The 16,910-nt window shown below is 38.4% G+C and overlaps 1 protein-coding gene across 5 annotated transcripts in view; it reads right to left on the bottom strand.

Moving 5' to 3' along the window:
- Window positions 1–875: 875 nt before the first annotated feature.
- Window positions 876–16,910, bottom strand: part of KIF16B (kinesin family member 16B) — a 176,778-nt gene continuing 160,743 nt past the window's right edge. For all 5 annotated transcript variants that reach the window (XR_011557365.1, XM_070732601.1, XM_070732597.1 and 2 more), the window contains one exon: window positions 876–1,909. Coding sequence is in view for 4 of the 5 variants with exons in the window: in XM_070732601.1 (XP_070588702.1) it covers window positions 1,751–1,909 (159 nt within the window). In the remaining variant the exon portion in view is untranslated. The remainder of the gene's footprint in view (window positions 1,910–16,910) is intronic.

Below are 16,910 nucleotides of genomic sequence, written 5' to 3'. Positions count from 1 at the left end.
TATGGAGGTGGTGATCAAGAAGAATGTATGGGGGTCTCATGGATGCATACAAAGTGCTATCCTGGTTGAGGATGGCGTGTGAGATGGTGGCTTGTTAGTTAGTTAGAAAGTGTGCTTGGGAGTGCTTGAGAGTGTGTAAGAGGTGCCTCGGAGTGCTTGGGAGTGTATAAGGGTGTTAGTGAGAGTGCAAGTCAGGGATGGTACACAGGATAATGGTGCTGTGGGTCAGGAAGGATGAGGTTGTCACACAGGTGCCACATAGACTGGGAAAGGCACATGGTGGGATACTGGTTGGGGAAAATGCGTGGGGTAGTGCCCAGTAGTGAGTTTTAAAACCCTTTACTACCAGTTCACACAAGCGCTTTGGTGCATGTGCAGAAGTGTCTTGGGTGGGTGGAGATTCCTGCCACTGGCGTTACCGGTTCTTAGAACCGTGCCAAACTGGGAACAAACCCATCACCAGTGCTGCCTCCTGGAAGTGGGGAGAAGTGCCCCAAAGCTGTTGAACACAACATTTTCATCATAGATAAAATAATAATAATAATCCACAAAAGTAGTTATTTTGTTATAATACAATGGCTTTGTCTTAAGCAAGGTCATCCTGCTGACTCACTCAGATCAGCTTTTGAAACACAGCATTTCTGAAAACCCTTTGAGGACAACTTCTATGATTAATGTTTATACAACTCTGAAATAAAGGTCTATTAACATAAAGCAGAAAAATAATTAATACAATCAAGATTAACTTTTCCTGAATATAAAACCCTAAAGGCTTGTTGCTTAACACCTACAATTCATTAACCTATGCTCTGTACTCCATAAAAGTGTTCTCCATTGGGTATAACAGTCCTCAAAACAAGTTAGATTCAAAATAATTTGCTTTTCTCAGTCTTTTATTATTGTCTCTATTGTACATCACAGCATTTTTAAAATTTACATTTCTGCAAAATGAATACAGCTGCCTTTCTAAATGTCCTATCTTAAATAAGCCCTGAGTACTTTTAAAGCACATTAGAAATGTAATTCATATTTTGCAACAAAGAATCTGCTAATGGGAAATAGTTATACATTTATGGGGAAAATTGTTTTCAAAAACCATAATACCCGCTGCCTTTTCAATAGTGCACCAGGAACTTTTTTGAAATGTAACACATAGTAACAGTCCATATAATTAGAAAATGTGAAAAGAACCTTGATCTCATCTATTGCAATTGTTCAGCAAACGATTCTGTTTATCTTGGTGTGAAAGACTTCAGGATTTTAAGTCTGTGTGTATATATTTTGTCAATGTTCAAATTTCAACCAATATACCAAAGATGAATGATCAAAATGATAAAGTGCAATTCACAATAACAGTATATTAATCTAATACAAAAAATCTGGAATAATTGGTTTTCACCAAGAAACCTACTTCAGGAAAAAGTTGCTTGCTAAGAAGAGTCAAGTAGAAAAAGAAAGCCACAAGAAAATGTCTTAAAACTTGTATAAGGAACGTCAGCTGTTGAGTGGATTCAAACAACCCGAGGAGTTTTCTTTAGCTATTTCTTCAACCAACGTCCAGTAGCAAAAACGTTTTCATTTTCTTTGGCAGAAAATGAGTTATGTTTTAGATGGAAAATGTCGATTTGACATGGAATATTTATGCAAGTTATTCAGTTTTCCCCCACCTTTTTTTATTTTCTGAGCTCGGGCAGCATACAGAAAGGCAGGAGAATTAATTTTTTCGAATAAGAAGCGAGGTTCCCAATATTCAACTGGTGCCATAGCTGCTGTAGTCAAATACACCTTTCTTAAAGAATGAAGAGAATTCACAAATGTCATGTTTGGACAGGATCAAGCCCTCTTTATTTACATATAGTGGAGATGATGGAGAATTAAGCATTGTGTCAAAGAAGTCTCTGAGGTATTTCTAGAAAAGAAAAGAAAACCAGGACAAGAGTTACATTAATGTTACATAATTAACTATATTATTCAAACATTGTTTGTATTGAAACACTAGAAAACAAAGACAAAAATATGACACCTTTACTTGTGAAGTGGCTGCAAGATCTAAACAATTTACGATTTAAAACTAGTGTGCAGTGAGCCTTCAATGAAGTCTACAAGCTTTTTTTCCTCAAAAATGCAGAACAAGATCTCTTTCTGCTCCTGAAAATGAGTGAAATCTGGAATGCAGTTTGTGATAGGAAATGAATTCTTATATCTATGGGGTCAATGATTCAAAGAAACAAAATTGGTGTTGGCTCTTTGATTTTGTCTAAAAATCAGAGTTATATAGCACTTCAGATTCGATCTCTCAAGAGGGCTTGGGAGTGTGCAGGAGCATGGATGCAATTGTGATGTGATCTCAGAAAGTTACATATAGGAAGATGTCATGGATTGAAATGGGACAATGTGCTGTGACTGACTTGCCCTACCTGACTTGTCCCTGCCGACTTGCTGTATGACAACTTGCTGCGGCTGACTTGCCACAGGACAACTCACAGTGGGGCAATTCAATGTGGGATAACTCAAGGGAAGTAGAATTGTAGCTCCCCAGCCTCAAGGGCTTCTAACTTGAGAAAATTCAAACCTAAAGCAAAACAAGACCTTCATTCACTTGTCCTTCTCTTAAAGTTATCCTGCATTGAATTGTGCTGCAGCGAATTGGCTGGGACGAGTTGGTCACTGTGAATTGTCCTTGTCGTGCCACAGATAAAAATAGTATAAAGATATTATCTGCACTCAGAAGCACATTTTGGAGATGGGTTCTGAAACACTGCATAGTTCTACTTAATAGTGTCTGAATATGCTGAATATGTCAGCATATGCTAGAACATCTTGGCAAATAAGGGGAAAATTATATATAATTTGAAGTTTAAAATAAAGGTAAACTATCGTTGAAAAAAATAGGCTAATCCTAGTCCTTGTTGGTTTTCCAGAATCTATAAACAATTGGGGTTTTCTAGAGGGCATTTGAGGAAAAGAGTGGACACCACTGTGCTGATGGCATTACTGAGTCTTTGACTGATTAATTATTTTGATTTTATGCTTTTCATCAAATTTCATTGTTTTATGTTGTAAACTGCCAAGAGTTATTTTGAGACTCTGGGGTGGGTGGGTAGGAAGGGTAATAAAAATGAAATGAAATACAAAAAGATGAAAGAACAACCCAACAAAAACCTATGGGACCACATAAAGTGTATCAGCTGTGTTATGTTAGCTATTATGTCTTCACTAACAGGAAACAAGTTAAGTGTTTGTCATGCTCTTTTTGATCTTCCCACAGGATTTTTAAGAAATCATAAGAAATCATTAAAAAAGCATGATAGTGTAATATATATATATATATAATTATATATATATAATTTTTCTTGATTTGTTTTCTGAAAGTCATTTTAACTTCAATAGAGCATCAACTTAACTAACTTAAAGTTTTATATGGAATATTTTCCAATATTTAGATGACTAAAACAAAAAATATATATTTTTTCATCCAACAAATGTAACTATCAGCACCGAAATATAGTTTAATGTTTGGAGTGGTAAGTTACAGTTTTTTTTTAAAAAAAGAATATTCTTATTGTATGTTCTCCAGAGGTACACATATAATCTGGATTAAGTTAGCTTTCTAGCAGAAGTTTATTGGCTAAATTGGTTACAATGTCTCTCTCTCTCTCTCTCTCTCTCTCACACACACACACGTATACACATGCAAACACACACACACACAAATTAGAATTTTGTTAAAATATGATTTAGATATAAATAGCTTAATTGTATCATTTCTAGTATGTACAGATTTAATGCTGAGGCAAAATAAGAATAAATATAATGCTGCTGCCAAATATCTCTAAAAATTATAAACTAAAAAATGATGTTCAGAGGCATTTAGAAAGCTATTTAATATGCTTTTCCATTTCCACAGGGCCAAAATTATTTTTTTTCTGTGCCATATCCAAACACATATGCAAGTTTTGAAAAAAGTATTTTAAGTATTTCAAACCTTAATGATTCATTAGTTTCCCCAATATGTTTATATAATAAATACTGCATTTGTTAAATATTAAATAATATTTGCATGAGTTTGAAAACCTATATGTTTGATCTAGATAATTACCCCTCAATAACATCACGTTATTGCAACCAAACAAAAATATAAGGCTTTTTGATCATAAAGAAATATGAATACATAGTATTACACATTTAAAAGTGGCATTTAAAGGAATCCTTCAATTACTAGGAAATTTACTTGTAGTTTTCTCATGGCAATTAGTAAGGACTTTTATTCTAGAGAAGCTGTCTTTTGAACATATTCAATTATTTGTAGAACTTAATATTTTTATTTGTATACTATTGCCTAAAAGGAAGTATAATTTACTTTTAAGATGGCAATGTTATTTTGGATAGGGGAAGAGAGTATATTATGATTTTTAAAGTATTTTTTAGCAGGGCTATATCAAATGGAATCTTTTCTTATTCGGAATCTTTAAGTTAATTACTGCATATAGCAAGCTTATCCTCATACAAAATATGTCTATGGCATTGGTAAATAAGGTAGTCTTGAAGATGGTAGGAATTTCTAGGTTTTTTATGGCAGATCACATTTACTTCTTTTTTTGCCATATCTATATCAGATGTAAGAAAACTGCATATTTAGAAGTTTTGAACCCTATAGTTTCCAAGATGCTGGAAAATGAACCAGAGTTTCTTTTAAAAAATCCAAGATTCACAGCAGATGCATATCAGAACATGTTTTGAATGTCACATATTTATAGACTATCAGAAATCTGTTTTTTAATCACAATAAAAACTCATATGATACACTTTTCCTGCTATCACTACTATGTTATAGGTAGATTTACAGATTTTTTAAAATGTATATACATATACAAATTGTAAATGTAAGAATCAGATGCACACATATTACTCTTGGATGGTGTTACACCCATAGCCCCAAAGATACATATGTGCAGCAGCACCATCTGCATCAACTGGATGCTTATTATAGCTTCTGTACCTAAGAAACCAATTAAGAAAAATAACCACCCACGTCCCCACGGGAAATATCAGTTTTAACCAGGTAACTAATAAGAAAGTTAGGACCACAAGAAAGAATTGATTATTTGTCCCATAAAGTTTTTGTCAAAACTCTTATTAAAAACATTATGATAACTAAATGCAATTAATGAAAGTATTGGATACTGTCCAAATGCATGATACAATGAAACATTATTTTGGTACTAAAAGATTTATGACACAATCAAATTAAAAGTTTTATTATGGTCCTTAGACTAGAGAATACAATAAGAATACATAAAACTGTAATTATCATATTACGATGCAATAAAACCCCCTAATTTCTTGGAATTTGCTTAATGTCTCATATGATAATACAAATTGAAAAATATTTCCATTGTCTTCCAAAGATTTTATTTTCAGCAAGCTTTAAGTAAAACAAATTTAAGCAAATTTTAGATTTCTTAAAGATATTTTGCATTTATTGTGATTACTGTAATTTGTATATACAGTGATACCTCATCTTACAAACCCCTCGTCATACAAACTTTTCGAGATACAAACCCGGGGTTTAAGATTTTTTTGCCTCTTCTTCCAAACTATTTTCACGTTACAAACCCAAGCTGCCGGCACTGGGATGCCCCGCCTCCGGACTTCTGTTGCCAGCGAAGCGCCCATTTTTGCGCTGCTGGGATTCCCCTGAGGCTCCCCTCCATGGGAAACACCACCTCCAGACTTCTGTGTTTTTGTGATGCTGCAAAGGAATCCCAGCAGTGCAAAAATGGGTGCTTCGCTGGCAACGGAAGTCCAGAGGTGGGGTTTCCAGTGAGGGGAGCCAGCAAAATCACAGCATCACAAAAACATGGAAGTCCGGAGGTGGGGTTTCGAGGCCTTCCATGTTTTTGCCATGCTGCAATTTCGCTGAGGCTCCCCTCGGTGGCAAACCCCACCTCCGGACTTCCGTTGCCAGTGAAGCAACCGTTTTTGTGCTGCTGGGATTCCCCTGCAGCATCACAAAAACATGGAAGTCCGGAGGTGGGGTTTCCCATGGAGGGGAGCCTCAGGGGAATCCCAGCAGCGTAAAAACGGGCGCTTCGGCTGCCAAAAGGGGTGAGTTTTGGGCTTGCAAGCATTAATCGCTTTTCCATTGATTCCTATGGGAAACATTGTTTCCTCTTACAAACTTTTCACCTTACAAACCTCATCCTGGAACCAATTAAGCTAGTAAGACGAGGTATCACTGTACCAATGACGGCGAACCTTTTTTGCCTTGAGTGCCAAAAGCGTGTCCGCATACACTATTACGTCTGCGTGAGTGCCCACACCCATAATTCAATGCCTGGGGGGAGGATGAAAATTGCCTCCCCTGCCTCTCTGGAAGCCAGAAACAGCCTGTTTCCCAACTTCTGGTGGGCCTGGTAGGCCCATTCTTCACCCTCCCCAGGCTCCAGAGGCTTCCCTTGAGCCTGGGGAGGGCAAAAACGCCCTCCCCCATCCCCCCAAGGCCCTCCAAAAGCCAAAAATGCCCTCCCAGAGCTTCCGTGCGAGCCAAAAATCAGCTGGCCAGTGCGCACATGTGCTGGAGCTAAGCTAGGGCAACGGCTTGTGTGCCGACAGATATGGCTCCGCATGCCATCACTGGTATATACATTGTCCAAAGTCAGGGTTAGAGACATACATTTAGGTCAGGTCTAATGACTAGATTTCATTTCATGGAAGAGAAATCATGGGAACCTCCACACTATGGATTTTTCTTTATTTCAGCCAAAAGTTCCTGTTGCCATTTAAAAAATAACTAAAAAACAAAAATGAAACAGCTATGTGAAATGTTTGTGGGTTGCAACAGAAAATAAACAGAACTGGGATAAAGCCATTGTCTATTACTAAATTGCTAAGACTCTACTGTTCTCAAGCTATAATAGCAAAAACATTATATTATTAATGTTTTCTGCATCATTTATTACCAAGACTTTTCCAATGAAAATCTGTTGGTATGAATATCATACTGAATATCATCCATCAAATTAACTGTCCCAGCAAGTCAAGTTCAACCTGCAATAATTATTTGCCATAATGCTTCCTATTATAACTTAATACATGAAATCCATTTGGAATCCATAGAATGTAATAATCTTTCTCGTGTTTACACATTTAAAAATAAGGTTATTTGTGCCAATTGAGAGAAAAATCCCTCACTCTTTCACCTGTTGTGGAGAGTAAAACGTATGATTTATAATTCTGCACTCCTGTGAGCTTTTTGAATGTATAAGGGCATATTAAAAAAAGAACAAAATAGGTCTTGATAGTGAAGGAAATCAATCTTTTCTCCTGAGCAATAGTCAAAACAAGTCTTGTCAAAAACTATTCACAGGAAACAACAGAGGAATTGAATTTACTACATGTCTCTAGGTTAGCAGTGACAGGTGTCAATTTCTGAGATGGCTTCGGCAAACAGCTAGCCCAAATGCTTGATATGCATCACTCTTCACTTCCTTGAGTGAAATCAAAAACTGAAGGATGATTGATAAGTTGGCTCTGAAAAGGGACAAGACGAAATGCATCTTCTTTCTATATTTGAGCATTCCAGTCATTGATATACATGAGTTGTGAGCATTATCTGAAAACCTGATACATACAAACTCAGTACAAAAGCATAACCGGAATATCTGCCTTGACCTGACAACAAGAGTAATTAATAGAAAAATTGGATGGTATGTTTTTGTCCAATAAGATGTGTATTGTCCAACTCAACATATATTTTACAAATCTAATATATAAGGTATGTTGTATGAAAAGATTAATAAATTATGATAAAAATAAATATTTAGGAACCTTCCAAAAACTCATTTGGAGAACAGAAAAAAACAGAACAACCCAGCCTACATCTCAACTGTAAAAGTAAGGCTAACAATACTGCCTTTATTCTTGCAAAATTTAAGTACAGTGATCCCTCGATTTTCGCAGCTTCAAACTTCGCGAAACGCTATACCACGGTTTTTCAAAAAATATTAATTAAAAAATACTCCACGGTTTTTTTGCTATACCACGGTTTTTCTCACCCGATGACGTCATACGTCATCACCAAGAGTCACTTCTCTGTCTCTTTCTCTTTTTTTCCTGTCATTCTCTGCTTCAATCATTTTCTCATTTCTCTTTTTTTCTATCATTTCTCTCTCTCTTCCTTCCACTCTTCTCTCTCTCTCTTTCTTCCTCTCTCTCTTCCTTCCTTTCTCATCTTTCTTTCTCTCTCTTTCTCTATCTTGCTTCTTCCTCTCTCACACTCTCTTCCTCACTCTCTCATCTCTTTCTTTCTTTCCTTCTCTCTCTTTCTCTATCTCTCCCCCTCTTGCTCTCGAGCGGCCGGGCGAACGGGCGGGCGAGCAGCGAGCGAGCGGCCGGGCGAGCGGCCGGGCGAATGGTGGGTGGCCGGGCGAACGGCGGGTGGCCGGGCGAACGACGAACGGTGGGCGGGCGAGCGGCGAATGGCGGGCGGGCAGGCGGGCGGGTGCCTACAGGGAACGGTGGCCGCCAGCGCTGCTGCAGGAGGACCCGTGTCCGAAGAAAGCCGGTGAGAGGGGTGGATCGGGCGGGCGGGCGGTAGCAGCGAGGGCGCCGGAGGCGCTGGGGGGGCAGGGGCAGCCAACATTCAGCCAAAAATGGTGTTTTTACTTCCGCGCCGCTATATTGCAGAAAATCGATTATCGCGGGAGGTCTTGGAACGTAACCCCCGCGATAATCGAGGGATCACTGTATCTGGATATCAGTTCATTTTCTTCAATATTCTTTTTTAAAATGACACTTCAGTAGGAACTTGGGCAGCTTTTCCTAACTCTTGCATAAAGCACCACTGAACATTTGCATTGGATACTGCTAGACTGATTGAAAGGGAAGATTGTTTTGACAGACAGAAAACTGGTTTACGAGCAGATAACTCACTTTGGATCAAGGTTTAGTACTTTATCATCTAATCTAAAATATATTGGACTACTCAAAGCAACTGCAAATGTTGTTTTCTTGGAATTTAAGGAAGCTTTTGACTCACCATCAGTGGATACAGATATTGTATAGCTATCATCTTTCTCTCATGTACAGATTACAAAATGACATAATGCAGCAGGGAAACTTTCATAAATCAATGTAATTAGAAAGGAAAAGAAATGAGAATGTATCCTTGTTCAACCACTGCTCAGTTTTTATATAAATTCAACAGTCAGGTTCTTAGAAAAAGAAGAACACCATTTTACACAGGTGGATATTGGTGAAGTACAGGGAGGGAATATGCTATGAGTACAGAGGTATAACAGGTGGACTGGCAGGATATTGGAAAATTGGTACTAGGAACAGGTGGTTGAGAAAAGAGAGGGAAGGTGTTCTGAAGGGATATGTCGCACTGTTAGATAAGATTCAATTCAATTCAATTCATTAGATTTGTATGCCGCCCCTCTCCGAAGACTTGGGGCGGCTCACAACAGTAATAAAAACAGTATCACAATGGAACAAATCTAATAATAAAATATATAAAAACCTCAACAATTAAAAACCATACAGCACATACACATCAAACATGAAATATAATAAGCCTGGGGGAGATGTCTTAGTTCCCCCATGCCTGGCGATATACGTGGGTCTTAAGTAACTTGCGAAAGACAAGGAGGGTGGGGGCCGTTCTAATCTCCGGGGGAAGTTGATTCCAGAGGATAGCTCTATTAGTTCCTGAGGAAAAGGACAACTAAAGTGGTCCAGTTTTCAGCTCTACTGAACCAAATCTGATCCAAAATACTTCAGGAGAACTGCTGGAAGAGGAATATAAGTTCTGGGTTTGAAACAAGAATATATGCCTACTTGCTGCACATACCTATGATTCTAACATACCTATGATTGTACATACCTATGATTTGATAAGATATGATTGTAACACTGATACATGGAAATAATCCAGAATTTTCATCAGAGATCTCAACACTATAGTCTGAGTTTTACATTTTACCATCAAGGTCAGAAATACTCACTATCTTTTCAGTGCTATTGTACTCTTCTATGACTTCTACAGAGATCAAATTGGTTTACTCTTCTAGAACTTCTTCTCAAGCCATTTCTTGGGTGGCTAAATAACTTTTAGGTGTAAATGTCACACGCTGTTAGGTAAAAGCTAATTTTTATCAAAATCATATTGTTAGTCTGCTGGATTCAGTCACTGTTAGCGACACATTAAGCTACAGGAAAATATTTTTCTCAGCTCATTTATATAAGGCAACAGTAGGCTCATTGTATTAGGGTGGCAATTCGTCTTACTCTTAGCATTTCTCTCTCCCTCAGGTGTTGTAACTGGAAAATAAATGTATTTTATTATTTCAGTCCAAGTCAGGAAACATAAAAAATTGATAAAATTCTACTAGGAAGAAATACACACTTGTAACTATTTTTCTAAGACATTTCCCTTTTTCAATTTAGTCCTTAAAAATCCTGATTTATAGAGCTAAGTCATAAGAAAGATTCACATGTTACTAATTATAAATGACAGAAGCTTCATTTTTTTAAAAAAAATATTTACATTTAATCCTAACTATAAAAAGGCACCAGAATTCCTTTTTACAGAAACCACTGGCAAATTTATTTGTAGGAGCATTCATTCATTGAACAGAGAATTAGATTCTGACAATATAAATTTTCATTCATTTCTGTAATTGTACTTCTTTAAGACCATTTATTATGTTACTATCTATAATTACCACACTTTTGGCTCATATAATTAAGCAATCCTCATACCTCTCTGGTCGGTCGCAGTCGGTGTTAGTAGGGGATAAGAGGTCGACCTCTAGGTCTCTCCCTTGTGGGGTGCCTCAGGGGTCGGTCCTCTCCCCCCTGTTATTTAATATCTACATGAAACCGCTAGGTGAGATCATCCAAGGGCATGGGGTGAGGTATCATCAATACGCCGATGATACCCAGTTATACATCTCCACCCCATGTCCAGCCAACGAAGCAGTGGAAGTGATGGGCCGGTGCCTGGAGGATGTTAGGGCCTGGATGAGTGTCAACAAGCTCAAACTCAACCCAGACAAGACGGAGTGGCTGTGGATCTTACCTCCCAAGGACAACTCCATCTGTCCATCCATTACCCTGGGGGGAGAATCACTGGCCCCCTCAGAGAAGGTTCGCAACTTGGGCGTCCTCCTCGATCCACAGCTGACATTAGAGAAACATCTTTCAGCTGTGGCGAGGGGGACGTTTGCCCAGGTTTGCCTTGTGCACCAGTTGCGACCCTACTTGGACCGGGAGTCACTGCTCACAGTCACTCATGCCCTCATCACCTCGAGGCTTGACTACTGTAACGCTCTCTACATGGGGCTACCTTTGAAAAATGTTCGGAAACTTCAGATCGTGCAGAATGCAGCTGCGAGAGCAATCATGGGCTTTCCCAAATATGCCCATGTTACACCAACACTCTGCAGCCTGCATTGGTTGCCGATCAGTTTCCGGTCACAATTCAAAGTGTTGGTTATGACCTATAAAGCCCTTCATGGCACCGGACCAGATTACCTCAGGGACCGCCTTCTGCTGCATGAATCCCAGCGACCAGTTAGGTCCCACAGAGTGGATCTTCTCCGGGTCCTGTCAACTAAGCAATGTCGCCTGGCGGGACCCAGGGGAAGAACCTTCTCTGTGGTGGCCCCAGCCCTCTGGAACCAACTCCCCCCAGAGATTAGAACGGCCCCCACCCTCCTTGCCTTTCGTAAACAACTTAAAACCCACCTCTGCCACCAGGCATGGGGGAATTGAGATCCTCTTTCCCCCTAGGCCTTTACAATTCTATGCATGGTATGTATGTATGTATGTATGTTTGGTTTTTATATTAATTGATTTTTAATCATCAATACCAAATTACTATTGTACACTGTTTTATTGTCGCTGTTAGTCGCCCCGAGTCTCTGGAGAGGGGCGGCATACAAATCCAATAAATAAATAAATAAATAAATAAATAAATAAATAAATAAATAAATAAATAAATAAATAAATAAATAAATAAATAAATAAATAAATAAATAAATAAATAAATAAATAAATAAATAAATAAATAAATTCAATGTGGTATGGTATAATATTAATGATACCTATTTATTATTATTTTTGTAGAGTTTTATAGAAAGATTCAATAGTGATTTAAGGGCAGACCTGAGCATTTTACACCCTATGGGCAGTCCCAGTTTGGCCTGCAGTGGCCTTTCATAACAGTCTCAGTTTTTCATATGGCCCCTTAGAAAAATTAATTGTCCACCCTTGTTATAAGTACTTAAGTTAGCTTTGGGTAAAACTCAACCGTGGAGTTAAAAAAATCTCTTAATTTTTTTCAGCCCAAAGTTGCTTCTACTTTTCTTGTACCAAACCAAATGTAATAGCCATTTCATACAACTTGTATAAAAACAGAGATTAAACCTTTCTGTGTAGCTCTACCCCAAATACCATATTTTTTGGACTATAAGATGCATTGGAATATAAGACACACAAAGATTTCAAAGAGGTAAACAAGAAAAAAAAAGTTTTTCCCCTCCCCGGCTCCCAGGAGCACTTTGCAGGCCTCCCAAACACTCTTTGCATCCTGTTAAAACTGGGATGTACAGTGGGTTTGGGAGGCTTGCAGAGTGCTCCTGGGGGCTGGGGAGGGAAAAAGTGTGACAGGTGGGGGGGGGGGGGGTTGGGGAGGGGAAAGATGGCCCCGTTTTCCACAAAAATGGAGCACATAGAGTGTTTGGGAGGCCTGCAGAGTGCTCCTGGGGGATGGAGAGAGCAAAAATGCTCCCATTTTTGCAAAAAACGGACCTGTTTTCATGAAAACCCTCCCAAGCCCTCCACCAACCACACTTTTTGCCCTCTCTGTACCCCAGGAGCACTCTGCAGGCCTCCCAAACCCTCTTCATACCCCATTTTTCAAAAAAGGGCCTATTTTTGGCAAAAATGGGATGTGCGGGGCAGTATTTCTGGAAGCCAAAAGTGGCTGTATAAGATACACCAACATCTCCACCCTCTTTTAGAGGGAAAAGGTGTGTCTTATACTCTGAAAAATATGATATTTGTATTTGCCATATTGAAAAGAGCCTGCTAAATGATGGTTAAGAAATTGCTGCTGATTTATCAAAAAAAATGCATTCAGGTGTCAGTGCATTTCATATTAATACATAAAACATTTCCATACTTAGCAACGATTTTTTTTCCTTTCCAAAAGAAGTGATTTTAAAATTAAATGTTGATATCCTTTTCTTTTCTTTTTTTAAAATTCCCACAGGGTTTTTAAAAAAGGCGAATAATGACGACATTTCCCTATTTATAGTTATCAAATGCCATGAATGGGTAAACATTAACTTCTATTCATTACTTTAATCAACAAAATTCTTGTCTGTGTCAGTCAAGACAGATTTAATCAAGGAAGGCCCCGCTGTAAAGTTAAAATTGCATAGTTAAACTACTGAATAAATAATTTAGAGGTTTGCTGTGAAATAGGCTATCATAAAGCACTAAATTAACAGCTGGGTTAGTCTTGTTGGAGCCGGTAATCCTATGTCTAAGTGTTGTCACTTATGTTGGAGGCTAAGTTATGGATCTGAGTCTCTTTTAAAAAACAAACAAACCATGAGCTACTTACTATATCCCATAGTTTTTTCTTTAGCAATGTTGATCTGCTAGCCTATTACAGTATTTCCACTTCTGGAATTTGTTTTCTCCTGAGCTGGTATATTCTTTTCAGATATTTTTTTCTTGTTGGATTTTTATTTCAAACTTTATATATTTGTAATGTGTAAACAACTTTTCTTTCAGTAGTTCTACAGCTGCTGGTCTTGGAGTTATATAGTTCATTTGATATCAGGAACTCTAACACCTAGTCTAGTCCCTGTTGATCCAGGTGATGAGTGACGTGGGATGGCTTTTTGTAAATTATGTCTCACCATATTGTTCATGGGAGAGACACACTTCATCTGACTCCACTAATGAGACTTGTCCAATATGGTTGAACCTGATTGTGGGATGTGCATGGACACACAGATACAAATAAACACAGACGTCGGGGGGGGGGGGAGACCTAATATTCTTCCCTATTTTTCCCTACAGAAGTTGAATGTAAATATCTAGCCCCTGTTAATGTTAAATAGTAGATATTTTTCATACTCCAGAAATACTTGATTATGGCTCAGTGATAACATTTTGCAGTAAGCCTCCTGTGCTATTGCCCTTTTAAGTTATTCCTCCAGGTGACAAGTAGAGCTAATATTTCAGCAGCTGCCTGCTGACTCAACAAAGAAATCTTTTCCTGGCCTATTACTTAGATTGACACGATAGCCTGCTTATAGCATAGTGAATTTACGCATACAATCAAGATATGAACTAAACTGTTAGATCTAAAATTCAAGCAATTAACTTGGCTTCAAGATGTAACACAGGGAAGGACATTTGGGCTGGAGTTTCAGCTCTAAATTCTGCTTTTAAAATATTTGGCAAAGCTTGGTTTTTGAAAGTAAAGACCAATAATAAACAGAAGTTATGTACATTTCAAAAACCAGTGAATGAACCAGTATTAATTGGTATGTCTCTTTGCCACATACTCTTAATACGCATGTACTATTAAAATTTCCACATACTGTATAACAATGCAATACGATCTTGTAAATGCATTTTCCCCAAACCCTAAACAATTAAAGGTAAGAGAAATCGAACTTTCAAAATACGCCCACAGAACATAGAAACAATGTTATTGTGTAAGTTAATCTTATGAACTTTCTGCTTAGCATTTATATTAGCTGAGTTCATGATAGTTTCCTCTCCCAGGAACAAAGTTAAAAGGAAAGAATGCATTGGATACAAAATCAAAGATAGTGGTACCTCTTTATCATAAAATTGGAAGTAATTTACAGTAAAAGACTAACAAAAATAAAATGCTAATAGGGACTATACCAACAAAATAAAATGGGAGTTAGCATATTAAGGAAAAGAAAGAGTGGCAATGATTTTTTGGTTATTTACCAAATCACCTAACCTTAAGCACAAGGTAAAATCGGTATCTTTTGACAGCAATTAGTTGGGCAGAATCTAGCAATTCTCACCCCACACTTTTGATAGACTGCTAACACAATAAACAATTCAAAAAATAATTTATTAAATTGCTGATGGTATTGAAACATAGCATATAATTCCAATTCTGAGAATGGATTATTATCCCATTTTTTAAATAACAAGCTTTTTATCACAGTATGAACAATCAAAGAAAGAAGCAACTTAGAGTTCAGGAGAAACTTCCTAAGAGTGAGGACAATTAACTAATGAGGACAATTAACCAATGAGGAAAATTAAAAACACTGGATGTTTTTAAGAAGAGTCTAGACCAAATGTGTCAAACCCGATTTCACTGAGGGCCACATCAAGGTTGTGTTTGACCTTGGGGGTAGGGTGCTGCGGGCGTGGCCAGGGTGGGTGTGGCCAGTTTGTCATCACTCCTGTTGGGGGTGCCTGTGGTGGCCCATGTGCTCTGCATTGAAAACAGGCTCCCCATAAGGACCTCATGGGTCAGATCCAGTCCCCGGGCCTTGAGTTTGACACCCCTGGCCTAGACAGTCACTTATCTAAAATGGTATAGGTAATTGATGGTGAACCTTTCTTTCCTTGGGTGCCAAAAGAGCATAGGCATGCGTTATTGTGCGTGCCCATACCCATAATTCAATGCCTGGGAAGGGCGAAAACAGCTTTCGCCATCCCCCTGGAGGCCAGAAATGGCCTGTTTCTGGCCCTCCAAGGCTTGTGTTTTGCTCTCCCCACGCTCCAAAGGCTTCCCTGGAGCTGGTGGAGGATAAAAATGCCCTCTCCCATCCCCACGGAGGCTCTCTGGAAGCCAAAAATGCCCCCCAAGAGCCTCTGTGCAAGCCAAAAATCAGCTGGCTGGCATACACATGCATGTTGGAGCTGAACTAAGGTAATGGCTTGTGTGCCAGCAGATATGGCTCTGTGTGCCACCTGTGGCATCCGTGTCATAGGTTCACCATCACTACTATAGGTTTTCCTGCTTGAGCAAGGTCCTTTGCAGCTCATTCTGTCCTGTCCTGATTAAATTAAATATGGCAAAAGAAACAGCATTTCAGTTTACATTTTATAAGATTATAGTTACATTATAGTACTGTTTTTGATGTTTACCATTGTAACAGTAGTAGTCAAATGTATGAAAACACTATTTATGAAAACACAGCATTGTTCTTTTCTAGTTTCTACTAGAAAAATAAGATGTGTGATAAATGACAGTGCCGTAATGGAGTATAGTCCCCCCCAGTAAGGCAAAACTGCAATTGTTTATTAGAAATCTTTCCAGCACAGTTAAGCTCATTTCTCTCAACACTTTTTAATCACAACTTTAAAAGCAATTGAAGAAGAATTGTCATTACTCATCTTCACTGGTTTTATTACATCCTCCTACATCTCAGGTTCAGCTCTACCCACAGAATGGAAATGATCAGGACTGCATTAACTGGCAGACATAACATCTCAGAATGCTGAATTCTTCATTTTTGTTAGCATTCTCCATCCACACTGCTCTCCCTTTTGAGTCAAGAATAGGCATTGGAGCCATGTCAACTCACTCTATGTGAATCATTCCCTGTGCCAAAATGCACACAGAATTCTCCATCAGCTGATTGTTTAATTATCATGTGGATAATAAGGGTGGTTGGTGTGGAGGTATCCTGCTGCTATCTTGCTACAAATGTGGTAGGAATGCTGGAATGGAGGCAGAATATGAGAATCTAGCCATCAAACACGAGTTGTTTGAAGCTAAGAAAGCAATGAAGCTTCTATGAAGAAGAAAAGATGATAGAAAGTAGCAACCGCAGGTAGGAGAAATAATGGTAGAAATCCAGTTTTAAGAGTTGAACACTTTAGAA

The sequence above is a fragment of the Erythrolamprus reginae genome, chromosome 1, assembly GCF_031021105.1.
Source record: "Erythrolamprus reginae isolate rEryReg1 chromosome 1, rEryReg1.hap1, whole genome shotgun sequence".
NCBI classification, from domain to species: domain Eukaryota; kingdom Metazoa; phylum Chordata; class Lepidosauria; order Squamata; family Dipsadidae; genus Erythrolamprus; species Erythrolamprus reginae.
The sequence above is the reverse complement of the archived record's forward strand: the minus strand, read 5'-3'. Positions and strand labels throughout refer to the sequence as shown.